The sequence below is a fragment of the Phyllostomus hastatus genome, unplaced genomic scaffold, assembly GCF_019186645.2.
Source record: "Phyllostomus hastatus isolate PE091 unplaced genomic scaffold, TTU_PhHast_1.1 phas_contig_1, whole genome shotgun sequence".
Classification (NCBI taxonomy): Eukaryota; Metazoa; Chordata; class Mammalia; order Chiroptera; family Phyllostomidae; genus Phyllostomus; species Phyllostomus hastatus.
The window spans coordinates 24384711-24404511 of record NW_025333498.1 but is presented as its reverse complement, the minus strand read 5'-3'; the positions used below and the strand labels follow the sequence as shown (position 1 = coordinate 24404511).

General features: G+C 37.6%; 1 protein-coding gene across 1 annotated transcript in view; it reads left to right on the top strand.

Annotated features, from left to right (window-relative positions):
* Positions 1–12967: 12967 nt before the first annotated feature.
* Positions 12968–19801, top strand: part of SCN2A (sodium voltage-gated channel alpha subunit 2) — a 94446-nt gene continuing 87612 nt past the window's right edge. Inside the window, 4 exon segments of the mRNA XM_045842778.1 lie at positions 12968–13039; positions 13981–14126; positions 14647–14961; positions 15836–15954. Of these exon segments, the coding sequence (XP_045698734.1) occupies positions 14695–14961; positions 15836–15954 (386 nt within the window). The 5' untranslated portion in view covers positions 12968–13039; positions 13981–14126; positions 14647–14694.

The window sequence follows — 19801 nt, the reverse complement described above, 5'->3', positions numbered from 1 at the left end:
AAAAGGGCCTATTTGTAATAAGACATAACAATCTTAAATATGTATGACAAAATCATTGAATTCCAAAATAGAAGAAAAAATTGGCAGGGCTAAAATGAGAAATAGATAAATGCACAATTATTGTTCGAAATTTTAATAATTTTCTCTTGGGAGATAATAGAACAAGTAGAAAAAATTAGTGAAGATACAGATGACTTGAATAATGTTATCAATTATCAAACATGAGAACTTGATTGACATTTATAGAATATTACGACCAACTCCAGATTATATGTTCAAGTGTACAAGGAACACTCACCAAAGATTATATGTTAAGCCATAAACAAGTCTCAATTCATTTAGAGTATTTGACTACAATGGAATGAAATTACAAACCAATAATAATAAGCTATCTAGAAAAAGCCCATATTTTGGAAATTAAGCGACATATTTCTAAATAATTGATCCTTGGATCAAAGAAGAAATCATAATGAAAAGTAGAAAATGTTTTATAATGAATGACAATTAGAATAAAAAATGTTTTAAAAAATCTTGGTGTTCATGCCCTTTATCCATTCTATTCTCTCAGGAACTAATTAATCAAATTAACTTTCATTCTTTTTTAGAACTGAAGAAAGGGATAGGCAGAAAAGCAGACTGAAGGCTGAGAATTATAGAGATCATGCCCTCCATCAACCAATATTTTTATTTTTCTAAAATTGTTATTAAATAACTGCATCTTACTGAACTAATAAATATCCTTTCAATGTCAATAAACACAATGCTAAACACTTTGGCAATTTTCCCATAATAAATCCCATGTGGGAGTGTGAATGGTGCTCCCATTTCCATCTAATGAAGCAATAGCAGAAATAGTCTGGATACTGTTCATAATGACAGAGATTATAACTAAAGAATGAGTATTAGGCAATTAAAGAGTTGAATAGAAACCAAGGAAAGTTGTGAAATCTCTGTTCTGAGACCTGAGACAAAGAAATATGTCTCTGATTTTAGTTCAATTTTCAATAAATATAAGTGGTCTGACTAAATGATCTCTTGGAAATCCCAGCTTCCACATACAAAACCTACCCTTTTAGTTAGCGTTGGTTATTTTGCCAATGAGAGGGAAATTTTTGCTCAATGACATAAAGAAAAGTAGGAGGTCAATGCTATGTCAAAGTCATATCATCTGGCTTCCAGTCAAGGTAGCAGTGTAAGCAGACATGGGTTGCCTCTTTGCACAACCACATCACAATTAAAACTAAAATGTAAAACAACCATCACTCAGAACTGTCATAAACAGAGTTGAATGGAAGTCTGACAACCAAGGATTTAAAGAAACCACATCCATCTAAGCTAGTAGGAGGGGTGCAGATGCAGAATGGGCTGGTCTCTGACCCATGTATGGTGGATAAAAATCTGGGAGGGATATCTCAGGAGTGGGCAGGCCCAGACCCACATTGGGCTCCCCAGCCCAAGGTTCCTTTTGTAGGATCTTAAGTTCCTACAACTTCTGGCTACAAATAACAGTGGGGATTAAGTCGATGCAAGAAACGACTGGAGCCTCAAGCAGCTCCTCTTAAAGAACCCACACACAGACTGACCTATTCAGACTCACTCCTTCTGAGCTCCAGCACTGGGGTGCCATCTTGAAGGGCGCCAGTGGCATAATGGGAGAGACTGAAGTGTCTGGCATCAGGGTGAGCAGAGGCCATTGTCCCTTTTCTGATCCCTCTCCCAACACCACAGAGCCACCAATTGGCAGGCTGGTGCCATATTTGAGACTCCAAGAACCTAGCTAACATTATTTGACATGCCTTAGAGATCCTCAGAGACCTCACCCCACCCAACTTACGGGCCCATTCAAGCTGCCTTTCTATATGAATGGTTGATCTTGGCTCATGCTTCACAACTTCTTAAATCCTCTCAGACAAGCAACAGCTGGCCTCAGTGAACTCCAGGCCCAGTACTAGCAGCAGCCAGATTATTTTCACAGCTTAGCTATGTCTGGAAATCTCCAAGCCCAGCACAAGTAGCAGCTTTCTTACGTTGCTTTATATTTAGTAAGGGCAGTCCCAAGCAAAACACAGGTGGGGGCTGACATTGGTGTGCACCACCCAGGAAGCCCCATGGCCAGTGCATCCAGTGGACAGCTACAGACCATGTCGGAGCACCACCACACAGTCCCTGCACAACTCTTCCTCCACAAAGGGCTGAGGTTGGTGGTAAGTGGTCACACCCAAATATTGCAGCTGACTGGCCTGGGTAAATCCCTCCCGTTGATCTGCAAACATCAACCAAGGCTCAACTACAAGAGGAGGGTGTACTCAGCCCACACGAAGGGTACACCTTGAATGCCCAGCTTGGGTAATAGTGGAGGCTGTGCCACCGGACCCTATAGGGCACCTACTATATTAGGGCACACTACCAAGGCATGGAGTCAAAGGAGCTCTACCTAATACATAGAATCAAGCATGGGGAGGATGCTAAAATAAAGAGACAAAGAAATATGGCCCAAATGAAAGAACAGATCAAAATTCCAGAAAAATAACTAAACGAAATGGAGATAAGCAATCTATCAGATGCAGGGTTCAAAACACTGGTTACAAGGATGCTCCAGGAATTTAGTAAGGACATCAGCAGCATAAAAAATATCCAGTCAAGTTAAGGATACACTAATTGAAATAAAGAACAATTTACAGGGAAACAACAGTAGAGTGGATGAAGCCAAGAATCACATCAAGGATCTGGAACATAAGGAAATAAAATACAATGAATCAGAACAGCAAGAAGAAAAAAGAATCTGAAAAAATAAAGATTGTATAAGCAGCCTCTGGGACAACTTCAAGAGGCCTAATATTTATATCATAGGTGTGCCAGAAGGAGAAGAGAAAATGCAAGAAATTGGAAATCTATTTGAAAAAAAATGATGAAAGAAAACTTCCTTAATTAGGTGAAGGAAATAGACATTCAAGTTCAGTGAGCACAGAGTCCTAATCAAGTTGGGCCCAAAGAGGTCAGCACCAAGACACATCATAATTAAAATGTCAAACATTAAAGATGAGGAGAGAATCTTACAAGCAGCAGGGGAAAAGCAGAAAGTTATCTGCAATGGAATTCCATGAGACTGTCAATTGATTTTCAAAAGAACATTTGCAGGCAAGAAGTATTCAGAGTGATGAAAAGCGAGGACCTAAAACCAAAGTTACTCTATTCAACAAAGCTATCATTTAGAATTAAAGGGCAAATAAGTTTCTTCTCAGACAAATCTAAAAGATTTCATCATTACCAAGCCACTATTACATGAAATGTTAAAAAGACTTAAGAAAAAGAAGATCGAAACTATGAACATTAAAATGACAACAAACTCACAACTATCAACAACTGAATCCAAAAATACAAACAAAAAAAACTTAACAGGTAACCAGAACAGGAACAGAATCATGGGTATAGGTATCATTTGGAGGTTATCAGCTAGGAGGAGAAAGGGGGAGAAAGGGGAAATGGTGCAGAGATCAAGAAGCATAACCAGTAGGAACAAAGTAGATGGGGGTGTTAAGTGTAAAATAGGAAAGGGAGAAGCCAAAGAACTTACATGCACGAACCGTGAATGTGAACTAAAGGTGGGGAGGATTGGGGCAGTGAAGGGGAGTACCGAGCAGAAGGGAGCAAAGGGAAAAAAACTTGGGACAACTCTAACAGCATAATCAATAAAATGTAATTTAAAAGTAATATCTTCCAGTTTATAAGTTATTTTATTTGGAAGAATATTTTCTTTATAGAACTCAAACCAATCTCTCTTTTCTCTTTGTCTCTCTCTCAACCAAAAGAAATTTCAGTTTGCAATTTGTAATCATGATTTGAACTTTTCAAAACCCATATGAGTCATATCTTGCCTTTTGATAATTTTCAAATGACAAGGCTATTTTATAGATCAGTTCTTGCTTTTAATGATTTCAGTATATTTTGTTTGATTGGGACTGAAAATAATAAATGGGAAATGTCATCTGAGTACTAGCCTGGAAATGAATATGGAGAAGGCAAATGATCACATCACTGCGGGGAGGCAGTATGTTTTCCTGAGCCTTTTGCCCTTTTCCTTCCTCAAGCCTGCTGTTTTCCTGCTGTAGTTTGCAGATGAAATTGGTGAGATGGAAATCACATGATCTGACATATGTGGGCTTTGCATTTATGTACATGGTATAGAGCTGTTCAAAACTTGTAAGTTCTAGCCATACTTTTATAATTCATATAGATAGAGTTATATGGGGAAACTTTAAAATATAGATCACTTCTTTTCATTTAAAATTCCCTTTCTCCTTTTATTCCTGCAGGCAAAAAAACCTAATATTTTCATGATGTTAAGAGAAAGAAGGAAATAGCTTTGCCTAAAGTGCTTTGTCATTCAAAAATATTTTGCTTCAAATAATATGAATTCATTCTAAGAGGAAACTTGTGGATTTGACCAAAATAGGAATTATCTTCATCCTAAAAAGAGGAGGAATAGAAAGAGGAGAAGAAAAAAAAGGCAAAGCTAATGGGTCAAAGAGATTCAATGAACTTAGTTTTGGTCTCTCTAAAATGTGTTAGGAGTGTGAATAGCTGCCAGCATGTTAAATAAACAAGTGCATTTTTCACATGTCAAAACCAATATATATTTTACACATGAAACAAAACAAAAAGTTTTGTAGAATACCTGGTGTGTGGTTTATATCTCTTGGTGGTAGCATGTCTTTTTAAGACTGCATCATGGGACAAGAAGAATACCCATTTTATAATCTTTTAAAATTTCAACAACTAACCCTAGGCATTTTGATAGGCAAAATTTGGTTTGTCTGCTCCTCTGATGTTGAGCTGCTTCTATCTGCTAAATCTGGCTGCTGTACTCGCCATATCTATAATGCTGTTCTTGGGTCCACCCTGCAGACAGCCATACAGATTTAGACTTTTTCTGAGCAGCCAGGCATGCTATCCTGCTTTTTGCAATCCCCTTCTGTGCTCAGGCTCAAAATACTGAGAGGCAGTGAGTTTTCCTTTATTTCTGGCTCGATTGTTGCTTCTCAGGTCTGGCTTGGGCTCTGATCTTGACATTTATGTCACAGGTGTCACCGGTGAAACTGCTGGGAAACCAGATGGCAGGCCTAACTGAGGATGGCATCATCTGCTGCTGTACTCATTGCCCCTGCTACCTGCTTGTCTTTCTTCTTCCTGTTGATGCTATTGCCTCCTGTTGTCATTTTCATTCTATCAATGTTATTTACCTTACTGCAGGCCTTTCCAAGTGTGAATACCTTTCTGTACCTTTTTTCATGCATTCCCTCTGCTTGGAACCCTGCCATCCACAAAAGCTCCTGACTTGGCTGGCTTCCTTAAGTTCTTCGAGGGTTTTTCCTTAAATGTCACTTCCTTAGCAAGACTTTCCCTAAGCATCCTATTTACATTTACAACACTCTCCTCCTTCCCAACTCCCTAGCCTGATACTTTTTTTCTCGTTCTCTGGCATTATCTTTTCCTATAGCAGTTAGTAGGACTTGCTGTATTCTATGGTTAATGTACTCATGTAGAGTCTCTAACACTATGACACATAAAATATAAGTTTCATGAGGGCAGAGTTTTGTCTGCACTTGTCTGTTTGGTTAATTACTGTATTCTAAGCATCTGGGAAAATGCTGGCTGTTGGTTAGCACCCAAAAATTGTTTGGTTAAATGATAAACTGCATAGTGAGTTATGAAACATCAGACTTTTCTAGCTTCACATTAATTTTGCTTAGTACAATGGTATGTGTTGAAGAGCTGAAGGACATAGGGAAAATCAGATGAGAAGCATCTGCTATGTGTACTGGGTATTTTATTTATCTTTTTTAATCCTTACTGTAATCTAAGTCCTTTGTCCAAAGAAGCACAGCTAAAAATTGGTAGAGTAAGGATGCAAACTAGTTTTTATGGCTCCACAGTTGCAACCTTTTCCTTCAAAAGCATGGTGTCTACCAAATAATAGTAAGTCAATAAGAGTCCTTCAAAATGAATGATGTTTGCGTAAATCAAGTGTAGCTAGGAACAGAGTGCAAAAATGCTTGGTTAAAATGGAATCATTAAGTTAGCTCCTTAATAAGTGACAACCCCCCAAAAAGGAAATCTAAATCTACCATAGGTGCTGGTGGGGATTGACAGGAGATAAGAATGAAAAAGAAATTTGGAGGATTCTCTAAATGTTGGGGAGAGAAAATTTGTACTTTATATGTATGGTAACAGAGAATGGTTAAATCTTCTTGGGTAAGGAAACCAATGTAAGATTATTTATACTTTCCTTAAAATTTAACTAGACACAGTTTTGGAGATGAATTAAGCAAAAAAGGTATATATAAAGATTTATTCAGATGTTGACACTGCATTCTTTTTCTTTAATTATAATGAAAATTCAGAAAATGAAGAAGAGATTTTGTAAAGAACATCTTCCAGAGTCACTGCACCGGTAGAATTGATAAGATTCGGAAAGGCAAATAAGTGGATCTTGAACTTTTCAGGCTGGGAATCTAAGCTAAAGGGCAGAAACAATCATACCTGTGCATACGTGCATGTGGGATGTGTACGAATGTGGTGTGTGCATGTGTGATGAGTGAATGTGTAATGTGTATATGTGGGATATGTGCATGAGTGCATGTGTTATGTGTATGTGAGACAGAGAGGACATGCAGTGGAGAGAGTAGTCTGACTTTAGGTTAGGGGCATGTATTAGAAACGGTAAGGTAAGCTCAGACTATGGAGGTGACATAAATGTATACAGAAACAAAAACCTCAGAAGCTTCAAATTAGCTTGGCTTCATGACATGTAAGTTATATTGGAGAGTAAAAAGAAGAGTGTATTCAGGGAAAACAACAAGAAAGCCCCTGAATAAATAGAGTTACAGCTGTAATTCATTGATGATTTACTGGATGGTTTATCTCAGGTGAGGTACTATGCTGGATACTGTGGAAACCACAAAGAAAGATAAGCAAGATGAGATGGTAGGGGCAAGAGGCTTTGCATAAATAACTTTAATAAAACATAGAAATGACAAACCACTAAGGTATCTCTAAAAATACAAAACAACATCAACATTTATTAAATGTCAACTATGTCCCAATTATAGTGCTTCCTTTTTTCATTATAAATTTATTTCATAAAACTCAAAGCCAGCCTTCATTTCTACTAATGAGAAAACTGAGGTGCAGAAAGTTCAAGTCTGATCCCAGCAGTGGTGCACTAACCCCACACTAGAAAAGGTATGCAGGGAAACTAAGTTATTCCTGGTGGGTCACCAGTTTGTTTAATAGCAGTAAGCCTGTGCTGTTCTATAAATATCTTAGGTATAAATAGGGATCGAATGACTTAAAAAATCACATATTTAACACAACCCTTCTCAACTTCTGTATCATGTACATTTCTTGCTTCCAAGGGAAAATGGTACAATCAAGTGTATCTAGAATTTGAAAACAGACACTCGAGTTTAAATGCTGGCTCTGTGTGGCAATGGCAATAAACCAGAATCACCACTACATTAGAAAAGTGACAACACTACTTCTTTCACAAAATATTATAAGAAATAAATGACATAACTAATACCAAGAACCAAGGAGAGTAGCAGAATTTAGGTCCTGTTAACATAACATGAAGAAATACATCCGTGGTTTCTCATGCTGTCATTCTCTCATTTCTAGCTCTCCCTCTCCTGACAGACACAGGCGGGTGTGTGCACACACACACACATGCGTTTTGAATTTAGGACACTTTGGAATGTAGCTATTTTTTTAGCATTGTTTTCCATTCCGAAGGCCTTCTGCTTCTGGCTCTGCCTGCTTGTTTTCTCCTGAGGAAGATGCCCACACATTCCGATCTACTACCCCCCAGGGGAGCTCATAGGCTGCCTTGTTCCCCTGTTGAAGAGGGGGGACTGAAGCGGAAAGTTTTAGGTAGAAGTCCTCAGTGAAACAGAGGAATGAAGATACTTAGCTGGAGATAATATTTAGCATTTGGAACACATAGAAATATCTCACTCTTGTGGGGACGATCATACTTTGAGAAATCTTCCTCAACTGATGATTAAGATACAGAAGTGGAATTCTGTGATTCTAGTATAATCTAGCCATCAAAAACAAACTGACATGTAATAAGATTAGAGGTGGCCTTCCAGCTGATAATTCATTTAGGAAGGTTTGTAGTAGTTGTGGGTGTCTATTAACATACATTGCATACATCTGAAAATTAAGAAAGGATGTAGAAACACGTGACGAGTTTACCTGCAATAAAATAAAATGCTTTATAAGAATATAGATATATCTCATTATATATAACTTTTCCCCAGGAAAGTTGATTGTAAAGTGATCATTAGTACATTGAGTAATTTTTCAGGGATCATCATAACAACATTGGTATGCACTTCTATTAAAAACTGAATATTGCTCAACAAATATTATATGAATATGAAGTACTGAAAATAAGGGTTTTTATATTGTAAGTGAACCTAGCATTTTAGGAGAAATGACAGTCTATCTTAAAAGTCCACACTGAGTCTGTGCCTGCCTTTTCTGTGATGCTCTGTTCCTGATCTAGCGTGGAGAACCTGTCAGCCTGCTTGTGCAGAACGTTTTCCCTCTCATGGAAATTGTTCGCTACATAATTGACCTAGTAGATCAAGGTTTAGGAGTGAAGGATTTAAAAACACACACAGAAAGTGACGATCAGAAAGTTCATGAGAAAATAGACTTGAACCTATGGATTAAGAAAATTAGAAAAAAACAGAAAATAAATCTTCTGATAATATTTAGCATATCTTTTCTTAGTTTTTGATTTTAACATTATTCTAATATACTAAAGAAAACTAAAAATTACAATTGTAAAATAGGATGAAAAGATCAATTTCAGAGAAAAAGACATTCCTTAGTATTGCTCAGCTTCCTAACTCAGAAACAAAAGCCTCTGAGATTTTGAGCACTTATCCACAGTTATTAATTATAGTATAAACTATAACTACTTCTTTATCTATGAGATTAAATGAGCCAATAATTTTCTTGGTATGAATTTAACTTTAGAGTACTTATTATAAATGTGGATCTTTGTTGAAAGAGTCGTATACTATTTATTACCACATATCTTTCTTTTGCATTGCCTTATCTTTTATATAACTTTAACTACTATTTTTTGTAGATGTCATCATATGTAATAACATGGTTTAGTATTTCTTTTACATTGAAATTTACAAAATTAATTCTCCTTTTTTACAAGTGAGAAATGTAAAAGAAAGAAGGCATGGAAATGGCAACATAGAAATGTCAGCAAAATTTAGAAATCTAATTCTTAATGTTTTTTTCCTTTCTGACTACTTAAAATAATATTGTTTGTCTTTCCATTATTTATGGGTCTCCCAAATATAGTGTCTGGACTTAAAAATTTTGTATCACAAAATCTTCTGTCTGAAAAGTAGTATAACTGGATGAAATTTAAAAACCATGTAAAATGTCATTTGACATCCTCATAAAACATCAGTACAGCGTTAACAAGGATCAGAGGAAATGAAGGAAAACTAATGTGCTTGACTTCTGAAATTTTTATCCTGGGAAATCAGAAAAAAGAGAGTATGATTCTAATCTCAAATCTACATTTCACAGAAATCTTTTTAAGATGGAAACATATTCAGGTGTTCCTCATCTTAGGTCTTGCAGTTTTGAGAAAACATTTCCTGTTCACCCTTTTAAATATCCTAAGACATATTAACTGGCTTGGATCAATGGGAGAGAAAGAGGTGACCCTACAACTAATATATTATCTAAGTGTGTTTCTGAGAGTGAATGATACTGGGAAAACAGCTGAGAAGCATGGTAGAATAGTTAGAAATGGGGATTCTGTAGCCAAAAAACATGGGTTCAAATTCTGACTCTACAACTCACAGCTGTGAGGACTTATGCATGTTGCAAATTATTTAATTTTTGGTACCTCGGTTTCCTCATGTTTCAAGTGGGGATACTCTCGGTATCTACTTTATCATGTTGTTGCAAGAAATGGTTCTATTACTTTTTAAATAGTGCCCAACTAAAAGTTAAGTAACACAGACACTGGCCCCCAGTGTCCGTGGCATTATGGATGAGATACAAGACAAATTTACATGGACTACTGAGTCCTTTGGAGGAAAAGGGATGGCACGGCCACTCTCTCAAGGGGAGAGTGCACTGACCCTTACCTTGACAGGTTTTTATTGGGTTTCAATTTGCATAGGAATACAGGTAAAGTTCATTAATCATTGTCAGGCAGTAAGGATCAAACAATAGATATCATACAAAGAACTATGAGGGCTTATTCTGAGTCAGGGTCTGTTAGCTAAAGGGCTATAAAACTTTGGGAAACAAACTCATTTCCTGCTCAGACCCTTATCATTTAATTGAGAGCATTCTTAGCAAAGCAGGTTTCACAGGATTTTATATATTCTTTCTCAGGCCTGATCACCCAGGGAACCCGCCCTTTCCACCACAGGGCTACATCACCCTCTGTTATTGTTTCAGGCTTAAGTCAGGCAGGGGAAGTAAGGTACCCAAGAGATTAGGAGATTTCTCACAGACAGAATGAGGACTAAGCTATGTCAAAACTGAGGAGGAAGGGTCCATCACCCTTTGTTGCCCCCCAAGTCCTTCCCTGGGAGCCCCCTGTGATCCTGCCTATCTTAGATTGTTCCCCCCTTGGGGAATCTTACCCATCATTGGCTAACTGATCAAGCATTGGAGGCCATGCAGGGTGAAGTAAAAGGAGCAGAGGCGGCACCCCTGCCAGGGAGATAAGCTTTGTCTCCTTAGTGGCTTATGGTCTGAAGGTCACTCACTCAGCTTTAGCTGTGTGGGGGTTACAGCTTCTGAAACCAGGCAGGGAGGTTCCCAACAGTTAACACTATGTGTTATTATTATGCTTACTCTCCCTCAAAAATATATCTGACAAATCGCTTCATAAATTTTGAACTCCTTAATTAATTTTTTGAAATAGAATCTTTTGTGTAACAAGTTAGCCTATTGTTGAACATGTCTGTAAAAAGAGGCCAGAATAGTCATATATTTATTTAATAAATGATGCTAATGCTCACCATAGAGATTTGTGAACTATTTTTTTACAATAAGGCACATTCCTTTGGGGGAGGAATCTTCTAAATATCTTGCCTGATTTCTAAGTCCTAAATATGGAATATTAATGAAAATGGTGAAACTAGAACAAAGAAAGAAATACGTTTATATATCCTGATGTCAGAATGTTACCAAGTAGTGAGTCACTGCAAATGTAATGGACACGTGAACGCAAGTGGAAGAAGGTGCACTTGTTTCTGTTGACCAGTATCAGTGCCCCCTCTTCTAGTAGTTCTGCTTTAGACAAATGTTTTTGCACCACCATCACAACTGGATTGTCCATAGGTTTCAAGTGAGGTTTCCTCCCAGTTCCGAAGGTGGGACATTTATTTGGCTTAGGGAAAGCCAGTCAAAGCAGAGAGCATGGATTACCTTGGACAGAGTGACGACTGCAGGGACGGGCATGTGTTTCAACTGGACTCAGTGAGATACAACATGAGTTTTTTTGAGTATTTTTTCCTTTCAGGTTTAAGTCTGGGAAGTTGAGAGTCTGGAGCTGCTACAACGTCTTACTATAATGAGGAACAAATCTCTAGAAAGGCTATCACCACGGAAATCAGAGCCAGAGGATAACTAGGTGAAGGTAACATCAGTTGAGCTCCCGAATCATCCTCAGCCAAAAGCTTTCTGTAGACAATAAACCTGACCCAACGAATAACTGTCCTTCCTTCCTTTCTTCCTTCCTTCTTTCCTTCCTTTCTTCCTTCTTCTTTCTCTAAGGTCAACTTGAGTCATTCTTTTGTCTCTTATAACCAAAAGAAACTTGCTATAGTGACTAAAAACTTCTTTTTGGCTATATCTTCCCCTTGTTAATTTCCAACAAATATATAGTTAATGAAAGTGGGAAAGCTAGAAAATAGGCAAAAAATACCAATTTAATAATTATGACTTTTTCTGATTATCATTAGTACCACTGTTTGATTTTTACTTAATCTTTGTTTTAGGCTTTGACTGCATGAGCAGGTGTTTCTTTTTAAGCCTCAAGTTCACAGATTTTCGGTGTCAGACTTTGAGTTTGAATTCTGCCTGTATGATCTCAGGTGGCTTTTTCCTAACCTTGGTATGCTTGATTTCTTCAGTTTTCAAATAAGGACTATGAGCATGTTTATCTGACAGGGCTGTGGGGAGAATGAGACAATATAGCACATGCAGACATCTTAGCCTAGTCAGTGACTGGCACATAGTAAACCCTCAGATCTTAGCTATTAGTTGAAAGATTGGATTTAGGATCCCATGGCTTTTCCATGTTTTTTTTTTTCTGGTTGTTTTTCAGTCACTTAAATCAGAGATAAAATAAAATTGGTACCTCATTAGATTAATTTTACATCGAGAGAAAGCTAACTTGTGTAACACACAGGCCATCTCTTTGTTGAATTAGCAAAGCAGTTTATTGGATTTTAGATACTCAGGGGCTGAGCCCAAAGTTAAATCACTGCATGTAAGCCTTTCATTAATATAATTGCTGTTTTATGAGTTTTTATTTTTATCCCTTTGTTATTTACTTTCTTCTTACTTTTAATTTGAATTGCTTGTGTTGAATAAATGACCTCTGGATTAGCAAATAAAAAGCACGAACAGAAGAATTATTAGTTAACAAAGTGAAATCAGCAAGATCAGAGTTCCATTATTGAAAGCTTTAGGCTGCTTTAAACACCAGTTTCTATGCACACTGTGAGAGGGTTCTCTTATAGCTCCTCGCCCTCTGGTGGTAGTTATAAGAATGTCATTTTGTAGTCCCTGCACAGGAAATGCCTCTTCTTACTTCAATTACCAGAATCCCTTTACAGGAAGTTAGGTGTGGTCTTTGAAGAAGAATTAAAAAAAATGAAAAAAAGAAAAAAAGCATGATGGAATTTTAGCTGCAGTCTTCTTGGTGCCAGCTTATCAGTCCCAAAATCTGAGTATAAAAGATTCTGCAGTGGTAATGTTTTCATATTCTTATTGTGCTTATTCTTTGTGATGCTTCTATACCTTTACAGTAGAATCTTTGGGGGAATCTGCAGAGGACCACTTTCATTTTGAAACTGCTGGCTGCATGTTTTAGCATGTCTCTTTTATTAGAACATCCAAGCATGGCAGTTCTCTCTTGCACACCCCAGGGAGGAAACTGCCAGGCCTGTCTCCAGGCAAGAGGGCCTCTGGGGCTGGGTGAGGAAAATGATGAAGGATGTTTGCAGGCAGTGTGGTACTGAAGGCAGTCTGCTAGCTGGTGGCTGAAAGGTCCTACCTAGTCTATTGCAAAAAAAAAATGTGGAGATGGTACAGTGGCTTACGTTATTTTAGATTTCCCTGTTTGAGCTATCATGTTACAAAAGTCATCCAGATATTGATGAATTTTACTCTTAGGAAATGTACTTCATATAATTAAATAGCAATTCTCAGTCCTGTAGAGTGGGGGTTAAAATGGATAGGCATTTTGAAATGAAGGAAAAATAGATAAGTGATTGAATGGAGATGGCATTCCAGAGTCAAGATTTCGGTTGTATATTTTTTAAAGCATAGAAACTCCTGCCACTGATTCAGAGATAACATTTGGAGTGATTGGTGTGCTCTGTTGAGTTATAGATACAATCCAGTAAAATGTTATTGGAATACAGTAAACCGTAATTTATGTCATTGCAAAGACCAACATAATAGGAGTGCCTAAAGGTTGAACTATGTTCAACTGATAATTTTTTCAAATCCAAAGATGCTCTGTAAATTTTATGAAATGGGCACTATTTGAGAAAGTGGGCTGTCTCCACAGTATTTTTAAGGCACTGCATATGTGTTAATTTAAGAAGCAATTACACTAGCTAACAGCAGGTTCCTAAACCAGGGGTCCAAGCTCCAGACCTCTGACGTGGGTGACTTCCTGCCCAGGTTGGCAGGAGCTGGATCCCTTCCTGTGCCGCTCCCGAGCAGTTCCAAACACAACCCGGCATTCCCGCTCCTTCCTGCTCCCTCGTTTTCAAGCAGTATCCACCTGTGTTTCCTGGTATGTCAGGATTTCCAGAGCTTTTTACCAGGTGCGTTGATTTTAAATAAGCTCTTAAGGGTGGAAAAGTAGACCAAAGGGAGCATAGGGGAAAAAATAAATAGATACGTGCAAGATCCCTACGCAGCCCGGGTTCTACAATTTTGGGTGATGATTCATTTCTTGTTTTGGATCTCCGATATTTTTTCAGAAAGGATGTTAAAAAAGATGGCTGCCAAAATATTCACGCAAGTGAAACAACAAGCACAAACCAGTATCTTCCTTTTCCGAGATCTAAATCAGATATTTCCACTTCAAACATTTTGGGAGTGGGAGATGAGACTACCTCATAGGCATCTACTGAATACATTAGATAGATCTCCATGCAAGCAAGTGAAGGCATGCATGAGAATTCCCTGCATGCCACATACAGCCTCCTTACTAAAGTATTGTTACAGATAGTTTGGTTTATGTATTTTATGTCAATGTCATGCAATTGCCACAGTCACTTTTTTTCCTAATGACCATTGCTTTTTTCTCTCTCTTTTTCTCTTTGTCTCTTGTCTCCACAGTACTTTCTTATGCAAGGAGCTAAACAGTGATTAAAGCAGGATGAAAAGATGGCACAGTCAGTGCTGGTACCACCAGGACCTGACAGCTTCCGCTTCTTTACCAGGGAATCCCTTGCCGCTATTGAACAGCGCATTGCAGAAGAGAAAGCTAAGAGACCCAAACAAGAGCGCAAGGATGAGGATGATGAAAATGGCCCAAAGCCAAATAGTGACTTGGAAGCAGGAAAATCCCTTCCATTTATTTATGGAGACATTCCTCCAGAGATGGTGTCAGAGCCACTGGAGGACCTGGACCCGTACTATATCAATAAGAAAGTGAGTTCTTAAGTTGCCTTTACTTCCCCTACTTACTAATTGGTTCCAGGCTATTCCCAGGGATAGCCGGTAAAGAATGTTGTGTCTCCTCCTATCTGTCACAGGCAGCAGTAGGATGCTGGGTGGGCCCGACCATGGGAGGACTCCATTATCTTAGAAATTCTTTGGAACCTGAATTTGAACCTGCATTCCCAGGACAGGCAGAGAACTAAGGAGGCATCCTGCAGAGTGAGAACTGAGGAAGGGCAAAGTCTATACCTTGCAGCATGGTGAAGCAAAAAGTGAAAAAAGGAGTAAATTTTTCATATGTATGTTTTACATTTCCATGAGTAGTGTCTAAATGATTCTTTAAGCCCTTGAGCTCTATATAAAATATTTGGATTTTCAGCAGGGTTTTAGCTTCATTCATAGACTTTGCCCTTTCCATGGCTCTCCCCAGAAGATATACTAGCAGACAAATTGCAAGTGCCCAAAAAAGAGTTGGATCCAAAAACACACTTGGAAAACCCTGAAGTTCTTGTGAAAATATTTTTAACTGAATAAGTAATCACATTTTATGCTTTTCATGAATTATAATTATAGTTTTAAAAAACTGGTATCAAAACTTGATAAAGATGCTAAGAATTTCAATGGCATTGACTACAAATTTTCTTTATTTTCTTCTTTAAATCCCCATGTCACCAAATTTAGGAGAATTTATAATACTCAGAAAGAAAAAACACACCTATTATCATGTCATATGTTGGTAATTAGTATGTTACTACTTTATTTTATGAGGCTATATTTTTAAATAACGGTCTCACTTTCTTCCTAAAATGTCTTGATGTGTATTCTAAATCCTATTTTACATGTTGTACTTTTTTTTCTTTTTCAGACATTTATAGTATTGAATAAAGGGAAAGCAATCTCAAGGTTCAGTGCCACCTCTGCCCTGTACATTTTAACTCCCTTCAATCCTATTAGAAAATTAGCTATTAAGATTTTGGTACATTCATATCCTTTTTTTCAAATAGTCACTTAATATGATTTTGCTCTTGGACTGAATTACTGAACTGGGAATGTTTCCTTTAATATATGTGGTTGGTTGGCAATACCATGTACTCTTTTTCTTTCCTCTTACTCAACAGTTAGCATACTACAAAATAGGATCAGAGGTAAGTGAAGCAGTTTTCCTCATGCTCCAAGTATTTCTCCTCTTCCTGGCTCACTACTTCTTTCTTCTTTCCTCCTCTGCTCCCTTCTGAATTGCCTGCTACATCCAAGTCTTTTCTATGAATTTCGACCATATTACCAGGTTCTCCTATTACAAGTCTTCCTCTTAAAATTTTACAATGTTATGTAATGGGTAAACTTCATGAGCTAATATTCTTTACTGCTTCTATGTTTGGAAAATATTTACATAATCTGAATTACACAATTTTTTAGACTGAATTTTACTACTTTCTGTTTCTCATTTTAGCATTTGAAAGCTTTAGATTAGTAAATGTTTACAAGTATGACTGTGTACACTCTAGCCTTTTCAAATATTTCTCCAAATTCTATTCCCAATAATTTTCTATCTCCCTTCCTTTCTCCCTTCCTTCTTCCCTCCCTCCCTCCCTCCCTTCCTTCCTTCTTGCCTGCCTGCCTGTCTGCCTGCCTCTTCATTTTGTCATTTGTTCCTATGTTCTATTCAAGTCACAGGTCCTGCTACAATTATCTCTCTCCAAAGATTTAACACCTGTCTATCCATTTATATTCTCATTTTTTCTTCATTCTCCCTATTGGAGCAGCTACTACTTCCTAGAAATAGGACTGATGCCACCTTGGTGGCAAATAGTAATTTGATTTACTCCTGAAGGTTACATAGAGTAGTTGTGAATGATAGGTTTTATTCCAGGCAGGGACTGTGGTCTGCCTGACAGCCAGCCCTAGAAAAACTGAGAAAGCAAAGGTTTGGAAACCTGGGGCAGTGCCAGGCAGGGGCATTGCCAGGAAGAACACAGAAGCATGGGATAAGCACTGATGTGCATCAGGAACCAGAGTTAAGTTTACTGAAAGGGAAACTGAAATTTAAGCAAAGCCTCAGATAAGACAACTTCTAGTGTTGTATCTTTAGAACAGTGGTTGCCTGGGATTCCATGACATGGGCAGCCCAGGACCTGGCTCTAAGGCTTTCAGTGTAGAAGCTCATTGCCCCTAGCAGGCCCAGAAAATATTTGAATTAGATTGAGGTGCAAAATTCAGGAGGTGGGTTAGCATAGTACCCGGAAATTCATTTCAGTGTTGGGTGGAGGGACTGTTAATTATGTCCCCAGACTTGCCTACCATTTTTGTAAGTGATTTCTTCAGAGGCCTGGCATTCTAGAATTTAATCTCCTTCTAACCTTTAGTTCATTCTCCTCCCACCACCTCAAAGTTTTGTATGGACATCAACCTATTTCAATTTGATTATTTTTTACATTTTAAGATTTAATAATGTCTTCTGAATTAGCTAAAGCAATATGTTTCCTTATTGTTTTTTAAGTAAGAGAGCCTAGTTGTACAGGAGAAAAAAAAATGTCTTTAACTTAGCATCAGGAATGATTAATAAAGTTAAGATGTAGATTTGGGTCTCCTGAATTATAAATTGTGCTCTGTTATTAGGTTTCAAGTATTTATAATGTGTGCACTAAATAAAACATTTCATTAATTATTTATATATTTTACAAATAATTATATACCCCCTATGTCAACATTATTTTTACATGCGATTATGTGAAAACAGAGACTTAGTCTAATGTTTTGTTCAGAGTAGACACTGGTAGAGTCTAAGTTGAATAAATGACTAATGAACCAGAAGTTAGAGAATCAGATGCAAAATGGAAGCTTTAAATAGGTCAGAGAAACATATTTTGTCCTGAATCTGAATGATGAGGTGGAATTAAGAAAACCCGATATTAAAGAAAAAGGCAGCTTTTTGTTTTAAAAATGTTGCAAGGAGATCTTTGAGAATATTATGAAAGCTATAATCTCCCTTCCAAAAAATCTTGGGACATTAGGGAACCCAAGAATATTAATGTAAGCCCTCCTAAAAAGGGAAATCCCGAGTGGTAGAGGAGGAGGGCAGTTTCAAAAGTTCTGATCCGAACACTGGGGACATAGTTCATGCTGGGGGTTTCTCCAGGAATCAAGATACAGCTTGAATCTGAACCTTGAACCTGAACCTGAACCCTGAACCTGAACCTTGCTCCAAGGAAAACCACCAAGGGGCAAAGTTGTTAGAAGGCCTGCAGCACTGCAAACTGAACTGCAAAGGCAGCCAGGTAGACCTATTAATATCTGCCCAGTGATTGACTCCCCCAGAAGCTTCTCGACTGGTTTATAGCCACAAATATCTTCCAATGTAGAAAAGGTAGATTTTAAAAAATCTCTACTTTCCTGAATTAAAACATTTCAGATTATTTCACATTGGAATGGAGATAATAAGAGAAGAAAAGGCAGGTAGTCTAAGATAGATAAATTTTTCATTATTTCTGTGATAGTGGTAGGCTTGATAAAAGATCCTAGTAAGCTTTGATATATATAATACTGTACAGTTTGCAACAGATTTCCCCAATGGTTTGGTGTTTTATTTCTCACAATGCAAACCCTACGCTGAAATCTTGATTTTTCTGCCTTCAAGCACAGTGCTCTTTTCAGTAAATTAAAAATGCTTAAGGGTAGTCACAGTGGGTCACACTCAACCACAGGACAGGTTGAGAGATCATTGTCTATTCATTTTATTAGTTGATAAACCAGAAAATAACCACTTACAATAAAGAAATTTGTATTTTGAACCCAGACTCATATCTCTATTCAAAATGAAAATTCCAACATGTTTTATGAAGAACTGTTTTCATTAGAACTTGACGTATATCAAATTAACTTTGGTCCTTGATTTTGACAGAATAGGTTATGTTTACTGTATTTTTGGCAGGGTATATTTTGAAAACTGAAAATGCTTTTGCTGTGCCTAGTGTCTTATTTTGATAGTTACATAATATATGGTTATAATTTTTAGTTATAAAAAGTTTAAAATGATCTATCATCCTTAAATTTTCAATCAGAGTTTTAAATATGTTTCATGTCAGTTTTTATGCTTTTAACTTCATATGCACACTCTTTTCCATTTTGTGCTCATTATTCATTTATATGTTGATTTGCAAATATTTACTGGGTACCTACAACATGGCAGATGTTCTTCTAAGCATTGGGGGGCAACGTTGAACAAAACAAAGTCCCACTCTCATGCAGTCACATTGATGTGCATGTGTGTATTTGAGAAGAGAAAGATAATAAAAATAAATCATATGTCACCTAGTGATCAGTGCTATTAAGCAAAATAAAGCAGTATAAAAAGAGAAGAGTGGCAAAGTCCTATTTTAGATCATATGGTCAGAGAAGTTCTCTCTGAAAAGATACCCTTTGAACAAACATTCAAAGGGTGTGAAGGAGTGAGATGGACACTTAGAGGAAGAGTAAATGCAAGGGGACTAGCAAATATGAGGGTGAAGTATGAAGGTGGAGGTGAAACTGGGGTGTTCAGGAATCAGCGGGGAGTCCAGTGTGACTGCAGCAGAATCGGAAAGGCAGGGAGTTGGAGGAGGAAAGGTCAGTGAATGTGGAGGTCAGGGACTGGAGTTGCAGGCCATGGAGAGGACACTGAATTTACTAATGCAGCAGGAAGAGATGACTAAGGGGTTTTCAGCAGGAGTATGCCATGATCTAACTGGCATTTTACAAAGTTCACCCTGCTTCCTAGAGAATAGCATGCATGGAGGGAAGGTGTCAAAACAAAAGATTGGAGGTCTACTGCCCTTCTGAAGTCAAAAGATGCTGG